The 16,273-nt window shown below is 41.9% G+C and overlaps 2 protein-coding genes across 2 annotated transcripts; both read right to left on the reverse strand.

Moving 5' to 3' along the window:
* Window positions 1-1,325: 1,325 nt before the first annotated feature.
* Window positions 1,326-10,599, reverse strand: LOC148722334 (sodium-coupled monocarboxylate transporter 1-like). Its single transcript, XM_088736172.1, has 14 exons — window positions 10,332-10,599; window positions 9,014-9,079; window positions 8,622-8,673; window positions 8,154-8,221; window positions 7,874-8,028; window positions 7,317-7,457; window positions 6,492-6,621; window positions 5,644-5,732; window positions 4,974-5,083; window positions 3,877-3,947; window positions 2,985-3,071; window positions 2,386-2,591; window positions 2,081-2,181; window positions 1,326-1,957 (listed from the first exon to the last, which is right to left on the reverse strand). The coding sequence occupies exons 1-14, from the start codon at window positions 10,596-10,598 to the stop codon at window positions 1,764-1,766; spliced, it is 1,737 nt and encodes a 578-aa protein (XP_088592298.1). The 5' UTR covers window position 10,599; the 3' UTR covers window positions 1,326-1,763.
* Window positions 10,600-11,010: 411 nt separating this feature from the next.
* Window positions 11,011-15,923, reverse strand: LOC148722335 (uncharacterized). Its single transcript, XM_088737035.1, has 5 exons — window positions 15,803-15,923; window positions 14,646-14,844; window positions 12,447-12,550; window positions 12,105-12,247; window positions 11,011-11,494 (listed from the first exon to the last, which is right to left on the reverse strand). The coding sequence occupies exons 1-5, from the start codon at window positions 15,921-15,923 to the stop codon at window positions 11,354-11,356; spliced, it is 708 nt and encodes a 235-aa protein (XP_088593161.1). The 3' UTR covers window positions 11,011-11,353.
* Between the last annotated feature and the right edge of the window lie 350 nt (window positions 15,924-16,273).

Genomic DNA, 16,273 nt, shown 5'->3' on the forward strand with positions numbered 1-16,273 from the left:
TCCTTGACATCGCAATGGAGTTAAACATTTTGGGTAAGAATGAATTATGTGTTCATGCATTACCTCTGGAGTGTATTTTGTCAGGGTGTCGTAAAAGCATAAAACAATTTTCTCAAAGGCCAGAGAGATGTTGCGATACATAATGGGAATGTTGGGAATAGAAATTTAGCAGCCGACAACTCCACGAGGTGGCTTTTCTTGTCTGCTGTTTCCAGGTCGAGTTGTATTTTGGAATGTTGTTGTTTTGGGAGGGAGGAAAACCTGAGGGCCTGGAGAAAAATTCTCCGAGTAAGGACGAGAATCAACAACAAACTCAAGTAAAGTTTACTAATCTTATTTTCCAACATGCGTTTTACCGTCATGTTTGTAACTGCAGTTTGTGTGCTACTTTTTATCAAACTCAATTTGTATGTGACGCCAGTTCTGGGAATCGAACTAGGGCTACAGCGTTGGGAGGTGAGTGCTCACACCGCTGCGCCATACCCCTCCCCGGTCTCATATATATAATACGAAAATATAATTTATTAAACCGATTTAGTTTGTATCTGATTGGCTAGAAGGATACCGCGAGTTTACGGACCAATCACAGAGTGTAGAATTGCAGATTGGTCAGTTTATTGTCAAGTGCACACCTGTTGTACCAAGACTTCTAAATCACTATAAACAAATGTATTTTACTAAATCCATCTGCTTTATTTATTTTTCCTGCTCAGGTGTGCCATGGAACATTCATTGTTGGAGTCAAACTGTTGGTCACGCTTACGAACAAGGACAGAAGGCGTTCCTCAAATGTCTGTTGCGTGACTTTCAGTCAATGCCGACTAGTGAGTACGCTAGTAACTTCTGTGAGGACGGACTTGGCATCCTGTTCAATATCTTGAAGGAATGCGAGGTAACATAAACAGTGAATCAGTGATCGAGAGACCTCATTACCTGGTGGAAAAACAATCGATATATTTTCATGCTTCTTGAAGAATATAGATAGATACGTATGATGCACGATCCTCGCAGTAGAGAGCGCTATTTATGCAATAGCGCTAATCAGACCTGAAGAGAAAAATCAGGCCTGTACGGGATTCGAACCACTGACCTCTGCGATACTAGTGCAGCGCTCTACCAATATATTCATATATTCATCGTATCTAATATAGATAGTCCTCATATTGTGGTTCTGTTTACTGTGGTTTCGTCTACAATGACAAGCTTATCACCCAGCTTAAATCGATGGCACCGTTTTGATTTTAGGACCTTACTCTGTCGAAGGAACTTGCCTCAATGCTGTCGTGTTGTTTTGACCGTCAGCCTCTAAAAGAAAGCAAGATAGTGGTCATTTTTGGCCACTGCTCAAAATGGCCATTGAATGTCCACTTTTTCAGCTGCGATGGGCTAAATGCAATATCGCGAGAACTATATGGATATTACTGGCTTGACTGGATCATCTTTTGACGCAACTATCATATGATCACGTCTCACTACAATTTAGTATCCTCATTTTTCACGAGATCGTTCTCTTGATTTTGAAACAAACAAAGTTAGAGACAAAGTCACGACAGAAGAAATGTTAACTAAATCGTAAATCAGAAGATTAATTTTACACTCCGATACGATTTTGGTCACTGGTGTCCTTGACTTCCTTACCTGAGGTCGTTGGCAAAGATCTGTAATCAGGGTCTAAAGCTTTTGACTTAAGTATTTATCCAGAATTGGAACTGTTACTGGTTTGGACCTCTGAATTGCAGTTTTTGAAATTTAAATAGCAATGACTAAAGACATACACTTCTTTGGAGAAGGAAATACAACTTTACCTTCTTTTGGACCTCTTTTTCATGGCTAAGATACGCCATTTCTTCTTCTTCTTCCCATGTGAATTTGTTACCAGGCAGAAAGCCGCTCAACCGAGTTTTTCTTGGGAATAGCAACTTGGAATCCACTTGCTTACGCCTGTCTGCTTCAGTTTCTAAGTGAAACAAAGAGAACTCCGAGTGAAACGCAAAGTGATATAGGTTAGCCACCACAGTTGTATATTGGTTACCGATCTATGAACGTTATCTTGAGGCCAAGATAATTTAATTGTAATTACCAAGGGCAAAACTCGCGATCAATCTAACAATGAATGCTGCACCAAATGACACACCAGAAATCCACAAATAAGATAAGCTGTATAAATCAGCCAGCGGGGTGCTGGAAATGAGAAAAAGATAAAAGAAGCGGATTGATATAACTTATGAGTACAGTTTCAGCCGAACAAACCACGTAGAAAGTAATGTACTTGAACACAAAGCTTTCTATCACAATTTTTAAATTTTTTTTGTACCTTGCAGAACCAGCAAGTTTGAAATAACTGAGCGTAAAGTGAGAAATAAATCATTTGCGATCTGGTCTTACCTTGTGTGTGGTTTGAAACGGTGTTTAATGGTTCCGTTGTTGTATTTGGATAGAATCCCTTGTGTGTCGTTTATCAGAGCTTCTTGGTAAAATGAACACCCTTCAACCGAGCGTAAGCCTGGGTTGGTATCAGGTGGGTAGAAAACAGAACCAATGAACACCCATGCTGACAACGCAACACCTGTTAGAACTCCAAGGTAGATACCCTACAAACAAGGACCAAACCACTGTAAGAATTAGTATTTAAGTCCCGTTACCTATGACCTAAGCCAATATCACGTGCGTTTCCCACCGAAAAAAATGCTTTCCCTCAAGGAAAAATTGTTTTGTGGAAAATGTGTCTAGAACGTATGCTCCCTAGTGCCTTGAAAAAAAGGTTCCTTCTAACAGAGTTAACTTTAAAAAAAGATTCCCTTCCAAAGATAGTGTCCTTTAAATATTCGTTTCTCTCTGAAAATGCTTTCTCCTTCGAAAGGACAGAAAGCTCTCAAAGTCAACTAGTACTATTCCCAAAGTGGTATCGGATTCGGATTTCGCCTACGAACAAGAATTTCAAGTTTAGGACCTTATGCACGTCGCCACTGCTCGGTAGCACTCACCTTTGAGTTCATCCTTGGAAAAAACATTCCGAGTGTGACAGCTGCAAACAGTGCTCCACCAGCGATACCAGTGATACTGTAAGCAAGCTATAAAATATAAAAATTAAAAAGCAATAAAGATGAAATAATCAATTTTTAATATAAGAGAAAAATCGAGTTTCCAGATGGGATACCAAGCACGGGGTTGAAAGCTGCTTGAAGCGAACGAAAACTAGCGTGACTCGGTCAAGATTGTTTGGATTTAAAAACTGATTCAATTACTATTTAAAAAATCGAGTTTCCAGATGGGATTTGAACCCACGACCCTCCGTGATCTAGTCGGAAACTCTAACCACTGAGCTACAGGAGACTCTATGGTGAGCAAGGGTCAATTAGTGGGTATTGACTGGAACCGCATCACGCGGCTACACAGCCAAACATCAGCTAGCGCATTGAAGCTCACTAACAGCATCACGCTGTCACATTAAAGCATCACATGCATTAGAGCATCACATGCATTAAAGCATCACATGCATTAAAGCATCACATGCATTAAAGCATCACATGCATTAAAGCATCACATGCATTAAAGCATCACATGCAGCCAACCAGCCTCCAAAGTGAACATGTAAAGATGAAATAAACAATTTAAATAATCGAGTTTCCAGATGGGATTTGAACAAAATCAGGATTCAATTACTGTTTTAAAAAATAGGTAGTGCATTAACCGGTTTCTCGAAATTCATGCATGCTTTGCGCGCCTACTCTCTAACACTCACTCAGTCAATCATAGCTGACGGCGATATGGGTGGTGTACTTAAAGTGCACTGCCCGCTTGGATGTGGTATTCTCAGAAAGTCTGTACTGACCTGAAAAATGTCGCCGGTAAACCAGGTGAAAAAAGCTGTCTTACCTGGAGAACCATTGCACCAGTATATTTCACTGCAAAAGCTCCACCCATCACAATTACACCATAGAAGACCGCTAAGAGAGGAAAATACGCGAAAATAAACAACACTTCAAAAGCAACGCGCTGGTCGCCCCGCCGGGTTTTATGAGAAGAGTAAACAGTTAAAGAAGAATTGCTAGAAGAACTGAGACACTCTTAGCATTGAAGTTTGTATGTGCTTCTAAGTTAGGCCCTGTTTATAAGCAGGTAGGGTAACCCTAGTGCTAGGGTTACCCTGGCAGGAGGGTTACCCTAACGCTCCCACATTTCTTCTTTTTTTCATCTTCGTGTTTACAAGGCAGCTAGGGTTACCCTAGCACTAGGGTAACCTTAGCTGAGCGCTAGGGTTACCCTGGCGCCAGGGTAACCTTAGCTGAGTGCTAGGGTTACCCTAGCGCCAGAGTAACCCTAGCTGCCTTGTAAACGCTCTACTGGGGATAACTCGCCTACCCGGGACAACTTTTTACTTGTTTCAAGACCCTTTGAACATTGATAACAATGCGTGCGGTTACCAAGCATAGGTAAGTTGTCCCGGGTGGTAGGGTAAACCTACCTGTGAAATTTTGCTTGTAAACCCGGGCTATCTTTGACCCGCCTGCTAGGATAACCCTAGCACAAGGGTTACCCTCCTTGCTTGTAAACAGGGCCTTAGATAAATGTGGGTAGACATATTTGGACAGAAGACACGATATTCAGCACATTTATGGAATATTCTAGGATTTCTAGAACGTTCTTGATTAGTCCTTTAGAAAAGTTCTAGTCAGTGGTTTCGACATGAATACGTGATGTCTATTTATAGAAACTTGACTTGTTTACCGTAAATTCTGAAAATTTCTATGATGTAGTGTTACTGCAAATTGTCGTGTTATAAACCTGTAGAATCTTCTAGAAAGTTTGTGAGGAACTATATAAGAGGGAGCAGTAGGTTGTTGTTGTTGTTGAAATTCACTTCAGTATCACGCGAGTTGTATGAAGGTCTCAAGGAAATAAAAGGAGTTAGCGAAAAAAATTCAACTCAAGGTTTATCACGAAACCAATATTTGAGTAGAAAAGTGCCTTACCCATAACTTTACTGATTTTGGTGGCTTCAGAGTCAGTTAATGTTATTCTTCGCTTGATGAGATCTTCAACTGTCACAAGGGACATAGCATTTAAAGCCGAGGATATTGTGCTGGTAGGAAAATAAATATAGAAATAAATAAGCACCTAATAAATAAAAATTGGAAGTCAACAATGGTACTTCCGAAAGGTAGTCTTCGTCCTTTTATTTGTCAGGTTGAAACTGGAACCTGATAAGTTGAAAAATCATAATGATATGCCAAAAGCAGACACTGAAGAAGGTTTTATTAGAGGTATTAAACGAGTGATCTTGAAGAGAAAGGCGTCTCTCGGAGGATTATATACTCTTAATGTATGGTCCCTCGGGAAACTTGTTAGTTTTGTTTTTTCGAGAGTCCTGATGTTTCCCAGACAAAGTGCTTAGTTATATATTTTGACTTCTCTTAAACAATCATATGGCAAAAATATGTTTTTATATATATTCGGCGCGCGGGCAACGATAGCGCAATTGTATCCCGGTCGGGATACATTTAAATTCTATCAGGGGCGCGTGACCAAGAGTGAAACAATCACAGTGCACGTTTTGTTGAGTGAGAGGTATATGACAATAAATGATGTTCCAATAGCTGTTACATCTGATGAAGACACAGAATAATATGTCAAGTTGGCTACCTGAGAGCAGCGCCGTAAAGACAGGCAGTGAACATTCCTGGCAGGCCCTTTAGATGTCCAAGTTTGTTAACGACGAAATACGGAAGAACCTGAAAAGTATTTTGAGATAATATGTAAAATAATCTACTAAAATAACGCTCGGTTCAAGAAGTGCCATTGCTGTTTTACGAAATACAAATAGCCCAGCAATAACGGAGAAACTGTCTAACTATTTACGAAAAATTGTTTTAAAGTATTTTCAACAGGAGAGGAGTTACGCCTTGCAACATGAGAAAAAAACATCATAGGGAAACCAAATAGGGGGGGGGGGGAAGGAAGAGGGGTGGGGTGGGGGGTCAACCTTAGATTCGATATCCACCGTGGTTGGGTCTGGTCTTCGAGTCTCCCAAGTACAATGTTAGTGGGATCTCAGACATACGACTCCCCCAATTGAAGAAAAGTATTAATACATATAAGAGGCGCGGTGGCCTCATGGTTGGTACGCTCGACTCCGGATCGAGTGGTCCGGGTTCGAGCCCCGGCCGGGACATTGTGTTGTGTTCTTAGGCAAGACACTTTACTCTCACAGTGCCTCTCTTCACCCAGGTTTTTAAATGGGTAGCGGCAATTTAATGCTGGGGGAAACCCTGCGATGGACTAGCATCCCATCCAGGGGAGAGTAGAAATACTCCTAGTCGCTTCATGCTACAAAGACCGGAGTTAAGCACCAGCCTAATGGGCCACTAGGCTCGTAAACAGACTTTTTATTAATTCATATAATAAAAAATCCTGACTTGTTTATACATTACGATATAAAGACACTGAATCGAGGTAGAACCCCGTATCCTGGCCCTGGATCTGATCCTCACCTGATCTCCTCTCGAGATCTTCTTGGTTTCTTTCAAATCGCAATCAGCGTATGTTGCAAATATCACCATTCCGTCCAATGTACAAATAGTTACCACAATAATCAGCCCTGGGACATTCAACCATAATGCTCTGTAAAACATACACAAGTACAAGTGCATTAAATAACAAAAAATTCCTGCGAAACTTAATACCCGTGGTGAATGACTACATATAATTTTGTACTGTTCCTTGGGGTTTGGAATAGATAAAATGTTATTTTTCATCTTTTTTCCTTCCTTGACTTGTCGCTTTGTACTCTTACGCGCCCTGAATGTCTTCAATTAGATTTTTTTTTTTAAGTAATTCGTTTCTATTGCATTGTGGAACCTTACTACGCATATATCATACGCGCGAGAAGCGCGCGCCTGCACCAAATTGACGACTTCCACAGGCCAGCGGCAATGCGAGGATGTGAATCGTGATTCCATCGTAAACAAGCTCGGTAAACCCAATCTGCAAAATTCTATGGCCAGTTTTTTGGTGATTAAATTAAATTTAATGGAGGAGCCATACAAGGTTTAACAGCTCATGTCGGGTGAAGTCTATCTTGAAGTGGAACGTGATCAGAATCACCCCTAAATCAAGAGAAAAATTTTTTCTCCTGCTTACAGAAAGATGAAAGTACCAACTCAGGATAATGTGTTCACAAATTATTCGATTTGGTTTGTGGATAGCTTCGTGTCATTTCGGAAGATCATATTCTTCATGCGTGTAAATTAGCTCTGCAAGGTCGTCGCAGTCAGTCACAGGGGCGCAAAAAAAATATTATAACCATCCAAACGGACCTTTTGGCCTCCTTGAGGGTCCTTACTGCGAGATACCGCTGTACGAAGTACTGGGTGGTTGACCAGATTGGGAGGATAGCGATAGTACCGCCCATGGCAAGTGTCCAGAACGTGTTACGAACCCGGGGGTCTGGGTTGAAACTAAGGAAAGATTACATCAACAGAACAAAGTGTAAGCTTAAAAGTAGTACCCACCCACCAATTCGTTTTATTGTGTTAAATTGAAGAGGTTTCCAAACATTTTTCATTCTGTTTCTGTATCGACTCAGTATTACGCAAGAACATTTCCCTTGCACCCTGCAGGTTTGTCACATAAACCTATTTCGAGGGCATAACTTCCCAAAGTGCCCCTTGTTCCAGCGACGGTAGTGCATCCGATGTACCAATCGGAAAATCAGGATCATACCTTCGACATCTGTCGGGACCACTCGGAATGTCTCATACTGGGTCGGCCTATGTTATATATATGTGACTAGTATGGCAAGGCTATAAGAATGTGGGAATACTTTTTCACGATAGATCGATAAAACCTACTAATATTTGCATGTAATACATACTCAAAGAAGTTGATTCGTCCGTGATTTTTGTTGATCTCCCAGACTTTGCTAAGTCCGCCTACTTCTAAACTTCCTCTGACAGCAACTATGAGAAGACCTGCTAGCATGATAACCGATTGAAATACGTCTGTCCAAACCACTGCCTTAAGACCGCCCTAGAAATACATGAACACATACCTTAGTATCGGATGCATTCAACCTTGATTGTAATCAATGCTGTATGAAGGACTCGTTTAAAAAAAAGATGAAGGGAGTTACGGAATATCGAAATATTTCTCACCAGAGAAGCGTAAAACGTACACACAACCCCAGTGGCGACGATAGAAACCGAAAGTGGAATACCTGCAACTGGAATTAAGAAACGATAATGTCTTTCTCCTGAAAGGAACGTCAATCAAATTAGGTGGACTAAGATTTTAAATGGCAGTTCACGCAGACTCATGCGGAAAAGCCTTAAGAGAGACCACTGGATGTCTTTCAAAGGGATTCAGTTTGTGTTTGGTGAAATGGCCTTAGCTCGCCACTGTTACGTCTGATGATTCTTAAACTTAGTGTTGGGGTTGAAATTGTAATAGATGTCAATACCTTCCCTCAGGGCCATTCTCAGAGTTCAAGTCCGATTATCTAGGTCATGTACACTCCATCTCGACTAACACAACAGTTATTTAAGTAACTAGAACACAGGAATTCCCTACCCCCAACACTGAATGGATCATGTATAGGGCCATACCGATGGTTATTCACTGACCCGCTTCCAATGCCAGCGAAGGAGCAAACAACGCCATGAACAGATACAGAGTCTGTAAGAGATCGAGGAAAAGTTGATAATGGTGTCACACTGTACGTTACAAGAGCTCTTCCGAAGAGGAACTCTATCGAATGAAAGTAAAATAGGGCATACAGAATTGGTTCACTGACCTCTCTGACCGTTTATTTGTGATGAAGAAAACTTAATGACAATTGCTTAAATAAGGAACGGGACGGTAGCTTGATGGGAAGGGTGGGGGGAATGGATAGTTCGAGTAATGTGTTTTATCCGTAAGAGTTGCTGTTTTTCGAACAAGTTGCCAAGCAACTCCACGGTTACCTCCCATTACGAAGAAAGAAAAGGAACGACAATTTCATTGAAAATGTACTCACCACCGATATTAAGAAGAATGCACAGCCAAGCATTCTTACACCAAAAGAAAAGCGCTTTTCAAGGTACTACGGAAAGTAGATAAATCAGTAAAAAAAAATGAAAAAATAATTGAATAAGTGAATTAATGAACGAGTTAAAAAATAAGTAGCCTGAGAGCAGGTCTTTGGAAATGTATGAGGACTTAAGCAACACGAGCACGTTAGAGGTCTGCAGAAGGTCCCTTTATTATCTAGCTGGCAGCGCCCTCGGGCAAGATAAAGCGGATCCTGTGTTCTAATTGGCTACCCGCGCGGGAAGGATCAGGATTGCCTGCTTTGATCCTGCACAAGAAAAAGGGTGTGTGGAGCGGACTTACAACTTTCGTAACTTCTGGACAATGCCGGCGACGAAGTCAAAAAAAGCGGGAGAAGACAGTCAAAACAAAAAAATTGATAAATAAATAAAATAAACGACTCTCTTGGGTTTCTTGCACCACAAACACCGGCGTGGATTTCTTTCCCGGCTCTCAAAATAAACACTGAAGTCGTTCTTGATTCTTATCAAAGCGAAATCTTTTTTCTGTATAATAGATCCTTTATTGACCAAGCTTGTTCGGTCAAGATGACTGGAAGTTAGCCTCGTTCTTTTTTTGCGTTTGCGTTTTTGTGGAGCTCGACTGCGCCCCGGTCCAAAAGGAACTCGGCCACTATCCAGCCATCTTGATCTCACGCTTTAACGCATATGAAATGATACTGAGTGTCAGACCCCGCGATCACGAAAAGCTATGCCCGACTAGTCTCAAATCTTCCCACGCGTGGGGTGGAGATAAGCTTGTCATACAGCGCTAATAATGACGGCTTGCTGGCAGGCTAAAGAACAAGCTTAAGGTGACAGATGATTCAACGGCTGCGTTATTAACCTTAAAGATGGGTTAAAGTTTAACCACAAACTGCTTTGGGAGTTGAAATGAAAACATACCTGCTATTCAAAGACATTATTCATGAACATCTTTCAACCTAACTTATGCAGCTGGCTCTTTTTCGCTCGTAGAAAACGAAGGCGGGAACCGCGTAAACGATATGGAACAAGCAGAACTCTTGCGGCTACGCTTGTAACGCCTCAACGCATACACAAAACAACCAGTTAGGCTGGCTAGTGTTTAGTAATAGATATCGAACTGAACTCGGCCTTGAAAAGTTTTTTAATGATGCAAAAATTATCAATGATCAAACATTGACGATAAAATCAGGGATAAGTTGACTCGATTAGTATTAATTGGCCCCAACAGGTGTTAAACAACGGTCGTAATTTCTTTCTGATTTGCTCGCGCCGGCTTACCTCGTTCACCGAAGTGATCTTGACTCGTCTAAACATTGGAATGTAGACGGCGCTTACAGACATAGAAATCAACACGTAGCTTATGATGATCAAGTAGAATTGTGTTCCATAGGTGTAGATCTCTGCCGGCAATCCAAGGAGAGTGATCGCCGAGAGGAACGACACTCCACCCGGTCCGCAGCCATACCAAATCCCGATTAGCGCCGAGACGAGCAACATGATGGAGAATACGACATAGTCGACTACACTGAAGTGGTCTTCGGCCATAACTGCGTCAATGCGGGGGGCAGAAAAGAACATTGTAAAATACGATGTGAGGCCAAATGTTTACTACTTTTTGAGTTACAGCGCACTCTAACTCTTTCAGATCTCTCACTGAATTGTTAATAAATCCATGAAGACTTCTTTGACTTTCTGACAACCCAAAAGGACTAGCCAAGTGATAACCTAATAAAACAGAAAACCTACCCCTATAACGAGCTAACCTCTACCGACTCCCTATTTTTATGGTGATAACCTTCGGCAGCCTTTGTTGGGCGCGATCCTGTTTTTTCTTTTTTCTTTTGCTTTTTGTTTTCCTACGGGAATCTTTTTTTGTAGATCGAGTAAAATGGGCAAAACTTTTTCACGTTTCGGTACCTTAGTGCATAATAACGTTATCGATCGAAGACAACTGGAATGGTACCACTATTGCACTTTATTTCATCTTCCTAACAAATGTAAACATCAAATAGTGGGTGAAAAATTCTAAGACAATTCTTCACAAATAATTTCGTTTATCTCTAATATACAATAGCATTGAATCACTTAATATCGGGCCATTTTTGGTGAAGTAAGCACGAACTATACTTAACTCCAAGTAAACCTGATACATGCAAAGACCTCATTCCAGTCACAGTCATAACCCAGATCACGGATTTGTTAAGGTTTCCAAAACGATCAGAGAGCTTCAGAAAAATTGTCTAATACGTCGGCACAAAATATTTCCTATTCAAGTCGAAAGCAATTATATTCCATGCTACTTAGAACTGTGTTTCGTTATCTTCAGTTACTTCATCATCCAGAATGCTGTGTCCACGGTAACGTTTTTTGTACATTCCGCCGTTTCCGTCTTTTGCGCTTTCTTCCAATGGTCGATCGTCTGTCTCACCCAGGACGATCTCCTGAAGATTGAAAAGTCATACAAGCTGTTAACAAATCAACATTGGTTTAGCGTGATCTATATTCTTATCGACAACGGTATTCGCCATTAAAGTGGTCAAAGTGTTGTGGACTCACGAGATGCAGCCGAGTGAGTCCACAAAAAATTTTGACCACTGCGATGAAGACTATCGTTGTCGATAAGAGTACAGACCACGCTAAACCACTATTGATTTTTTTTTACCACAATATCGACGTCAAATGAAATAACTCTGTCAGTGCATGACACGTTGCATGACACGTCGACGTGAGCAGCGTCGATAACGACAGATTGGCTAATCAGATTTTGACAATACAGCCAATTGCGCTAAAATTGAATCTAATCAAAGCAATAAGGGTCATTTGTCTTCCATGGACACCTCGAAACTTCACCTTCCTTTGCTACACATAAACCAACGTAATATTTCGTACCGCATTGTGCCGTAGCGTAACGGATGGTACCGTAACAAAATAGAAAACAATAAATGACGGACAAGTCCTCTTACTCTATGTTATGGAAGTCACGTTACCCCTTTAATCTTTACGAGTGACTAGCATCTAATTTCTCCCTACAGGCGATTATTTAAAAAGTACCCTGTGAGCGTAATCTTTCACCACACCCTCATCTTCGTCCAGGCCCCAGCTAAACGAGTGATCCGGTAAGAACCCGTAGAGCCATTCCTTCAGTGGAAACATCAGCTTGGGGTCGATTTCTCTATCGCGGTCCTCTTTAGTTTCTGTAAAGTGAGGTGAGCAAACTTATTGTTGAATGTGACCTCTGTCATCACAATACTGTGCCACAACTTCGTTCCCAGGGTCTCTGGCCTGGAGCGAGATTGGAGCGGGAAGATGAGAGACCCTGGAAACGAGGTTGATTGTAGCACTCACGAGAATGCTTAAACTACAGCGTTAGTTTGGTTTTTTATTGATACTTACCAAAAGCGAGGCTTACGAGCACACCCACGACAAATGACGTTAGTACAGAAAGCCCACTAAACCACAAGTAAGAAATGTGGTAGAAATCATCCGCAATGCTAATACTGATGAAAGAAAGGAAAATTCAAACAATCAGTGTGAGGTGTAAAGGGGGTAAATTTCCAAAGAAACTGGTGCTACGTCATCCTCGGAGACCCAGGGGCTGTGGGTCGATTTCAAGTTAGGGCATGAAGTGCCCCTGGGGACATTGTCTTACAAGACTAGTTCCAAGCGGTCGGAGTCGTTCTGCCATCTGATTGGTGCCAGAAAATCTTTGTGTTTTTCTGCCCAATCAGAGTGAAGTGTACTTTAAAGTCCTTTCGTGTGTTTTAACACGGACATAGACTGCAGTGCAAGTTTATGAAATGTTAAACGAGACTTAAGCTTAAATCTTTCTAGATTTTTGCATAATTTACTGTGACTGAAACTTTGCCAATCCCGTGAAGTTATTTCGTCGCACGGGCCACGCAGGTATGTCGAGCAATTGGCGCTTTCGCCTACGTAGCTTTCTGCTTCTGTGCGCGCCAAAATCTAATCTTCGCTTTGTAGTAGAGTCGTTCACAATACGGCTTAAGTTCGTGGACGACCTCCAGCAAGCGCTTAGAGAAAGCTTAGCTGTGTTTCCGGTTAGCTAATTAAAATCTGAACAAAAACTTATTAACGAGAACATCGTGGAAAGGAGAGATAATTCCGGGCAGTTACCGAAGGGGTTTGGAAATGGTTTAATCTTTCAACTGCTGCCTAGAGTGTTGAAATTCTTGAGCTAGGAAGGCACGGAATTCTCTTCTAGTACCTTGGTCATTGTCATTTCACCTCTTCTGTCGATTGTTGAAGGCCAAGTTAAATACCTTTGATCATTGGGAATCGATCCGATACTGCTTTCAATGGGAAAAACAAAACCAAAGACCAAGAAATATTGGATGAAAAGGGCGGGTTTGCGGAATATATCGGGTATCAGAAGTGCTTTATTGCAAATGTCAGCTTAATAGTACAGGGTCATCTACCCACGTCTAATAAGCAAAAGTTTCCACGCTTAGCTTTTCTTTTTTTTTCAAGCGAAGATGAGATTAGATTTTGGCACGCACACACAGTACCAGTTGCTCGACGTACCTGCGGGGCCCGTGCGACGGAATAACTTCACGGGATTGGCAAAGTTTCAGTCACAGCAAATAGTGAAAAAAATCTAGAAAGATTTAAGCGTAAATCTCGTTTAACGTTTAAGGCGACATATTAATGACTGCAACCATCGTGTTGTATACAAACCTCGCAATCTTTAAAACCCGTTCTCTAGTGATACCTGCAAAAGTATTCAGTATAATTTTCGGTGAGATTTTCGCCGACAATCTGATCGATTTCTCCTACATTGCGTGCTGAGACTGAAACTTTTCACGTCAAGCAAATCTCCGTCACACGGCCCAAACAAAGAGCGAGCAACTGAGCTATTAGTCTATGTCCGTGTTAAAACACACCAAAGGACTCTAAAAGTACACTTCACTCTGATTGGGCAGAAAAACACAAAGATTTTCTGGCACCAATCAGACGGCAGAACGACTGCGACCGTTTGGAACTAGTCTTGTAAGACAATGTCCCCAGGGGCTCTTCATGCCCTAATTTCGACCCCCAGCCCCTGGGTCTCCGAGGATGGTGCTACGTCAGTTGTGGGGATATTACAAGATTGTTTGGTTTTAACAACTGAGTTGGTAATGTAAATCGGCCACCGTTAAGAGACTTTTCGAGTGTCAGCCCTTCGTTAGCAAATTCGCTCTAACGATCGAATGGCTAATGCAGGGGCCCTTTTCGCAAAAAGTCCCGGTCATTTAATGGGCCCGCAAAGCTATTCTGTTTCATTCATGATGGGGATTTCAGAAGTTTTGAAAATAATACAATAAAAATTACAGCTAAAGAAACAAAATGGACTGATTTGGGTGCCAGAACCTGCTTTTCTATCCTTTAAATTTTGATTTTAAAACATGGCTTCAGTTAAGTTACCGGGACTATCTAGAAACGGGACCCCTGGAAACGTCATCTTTAGGAACTCTTTACGATAGTCAAGTTACATTATCAACTCACGTGATGAAATTAAATCATAGCGAGAGGTGCACCCTGGATAGAAATAACTCTCAAAGGAGAGAACGATATCTCGTGTACAGTATAACTTACTCATGGGGTTTATGAGGGTTTTGATTATATCCGTCGCCATATTGGTCCAAAATTGCCCGCGAATTGTTCAGTATTTCCGCAGTTACGTTGAGTCGCCTAGTAGCGTTGTAATCCAAGCTGGTGTAGAACACAGCGTCTTTATAAAACTGGCATTCCTCCACTGAAGTTGTGTCGGGATATTTGTTCGGAGGATAGAAAACTGACCCCAAGAAAACCCAGGCAGTTAATGCACACCCAGAGAAAACACCAGCGTAGGCTCACTGTGGAAAAATATTCGAAGAGTTAGTATGCTGTGCAGGCGTTGATGTGTCTACTACAAAAGCTTTACCTATCAATATATAAAAAAAAATAATAAGATAAAAATAACAATAAAAACAATAATAATTATAATGATAATAATAATTTTGCTGGGGTAGATATATAAACACAAGGAAAATGAGAGTGAATTTAAAAGAATGAGGATACGATGGAAACCTTTAAATTTTCGAGTGGAAAAAACGTGACGCAACAGCGTAAAAAATATATGTTCTAACTCTTATCACGTTGTTATTGATCCTGGAAATAATCAGTCTTATCAGGCAGGTTGTCAGGCAGACTGTCAGGCAGGCTGTCAGGCAGACTCTCAGGCAGACTGTCAGGCAGGCTGTCAGGCAGAGTGTCAGGCAGACTGTCAGGCAGACTGTCAGGCAGACAGTCAGGCAGACTGTCAGGCAGACTGTCAGGCAGACTGTCAGGCAGACTGTCAGGCAGACTGTCAGGCAGACTGTCAGGCAGACTGTCAGGCAGACTGTCAGGCAGACTGTCAGGCGGACTGTCAGGCAGACTGTCAGGCAGACTGTCAGGCAGACTGTCAGGCAGACTGTCAGGCAGACTGTCAGGCAGACTGTCAGGCAGACTGTCAGGCAGACTGTCAGGCAGACTTTCAGGCAGACTGTCAGGCAGACTGTCAGGCAGACTGTCAGGCACTGTCAGGCAGACTGTCAGGCAGACAGTCAGGCAGACTGTCAGGCAGACTGTCAGGCACACTGTCAGGCGGACTGTCAGGCAGACTGTCAGGCGGACTGTCAGGCGGACTGTCAGGCAGACTGTCAGGCAGACTGTCAGGCAGACTGTCAGGCAGACTGTCAGGCGCAACCAAGCGTAATGTCACGGCTTACCGACATCGCTGAGATACGTCTCTAACCAGATACACAATGGGGTGGTATATTTCATTGCAGTAGCAAAACAGCCAGTGTTAATACTCATAACACAAAACGACTGCGTATTTTCTTCCTCCATAAGTAGCCGTACTTTCTTGGATTTAACACACAGGTGATCGTTTTCTTAAACCTTTGCAGACGCCTTGAGACCTTTCCCTGGCTTAATATGGTAGGGACTACATCGAGTGACATCCTTGCATGGTTGTTCGTAGTCTGGTGCGTGTCTTTCTGGTCACGAAGTGGCCCGGTCTTGTCAGAGTTCTCGGCAAGGAGATATCTTCCAAGAACAAAAGTCAATCTCAAATGATTGACAATAAAAATGGCGAATAATACCTAGAAATAATTTACATAAGAACAATAAGTCTGGGAGGACACAAGAATTATCCTGAATTTTGTGTGATGTGTATTCGTATTGTTCTGATGAAGCAC

This window comes from Stylophora pistillata, chromosome 10 (assembly GCF_964205215.1).
Source record: "Stylophora pistillata chromosome 10, jaStyPist1.2, whole genome shotgun sequence".
NCBI classification, from domain to species: Eukaryota; Metazoa; Cnidaria; class Anthozoa; order Scleractinia; family Pocilloporidae; genus Stylophora; species Stylophora pistillata.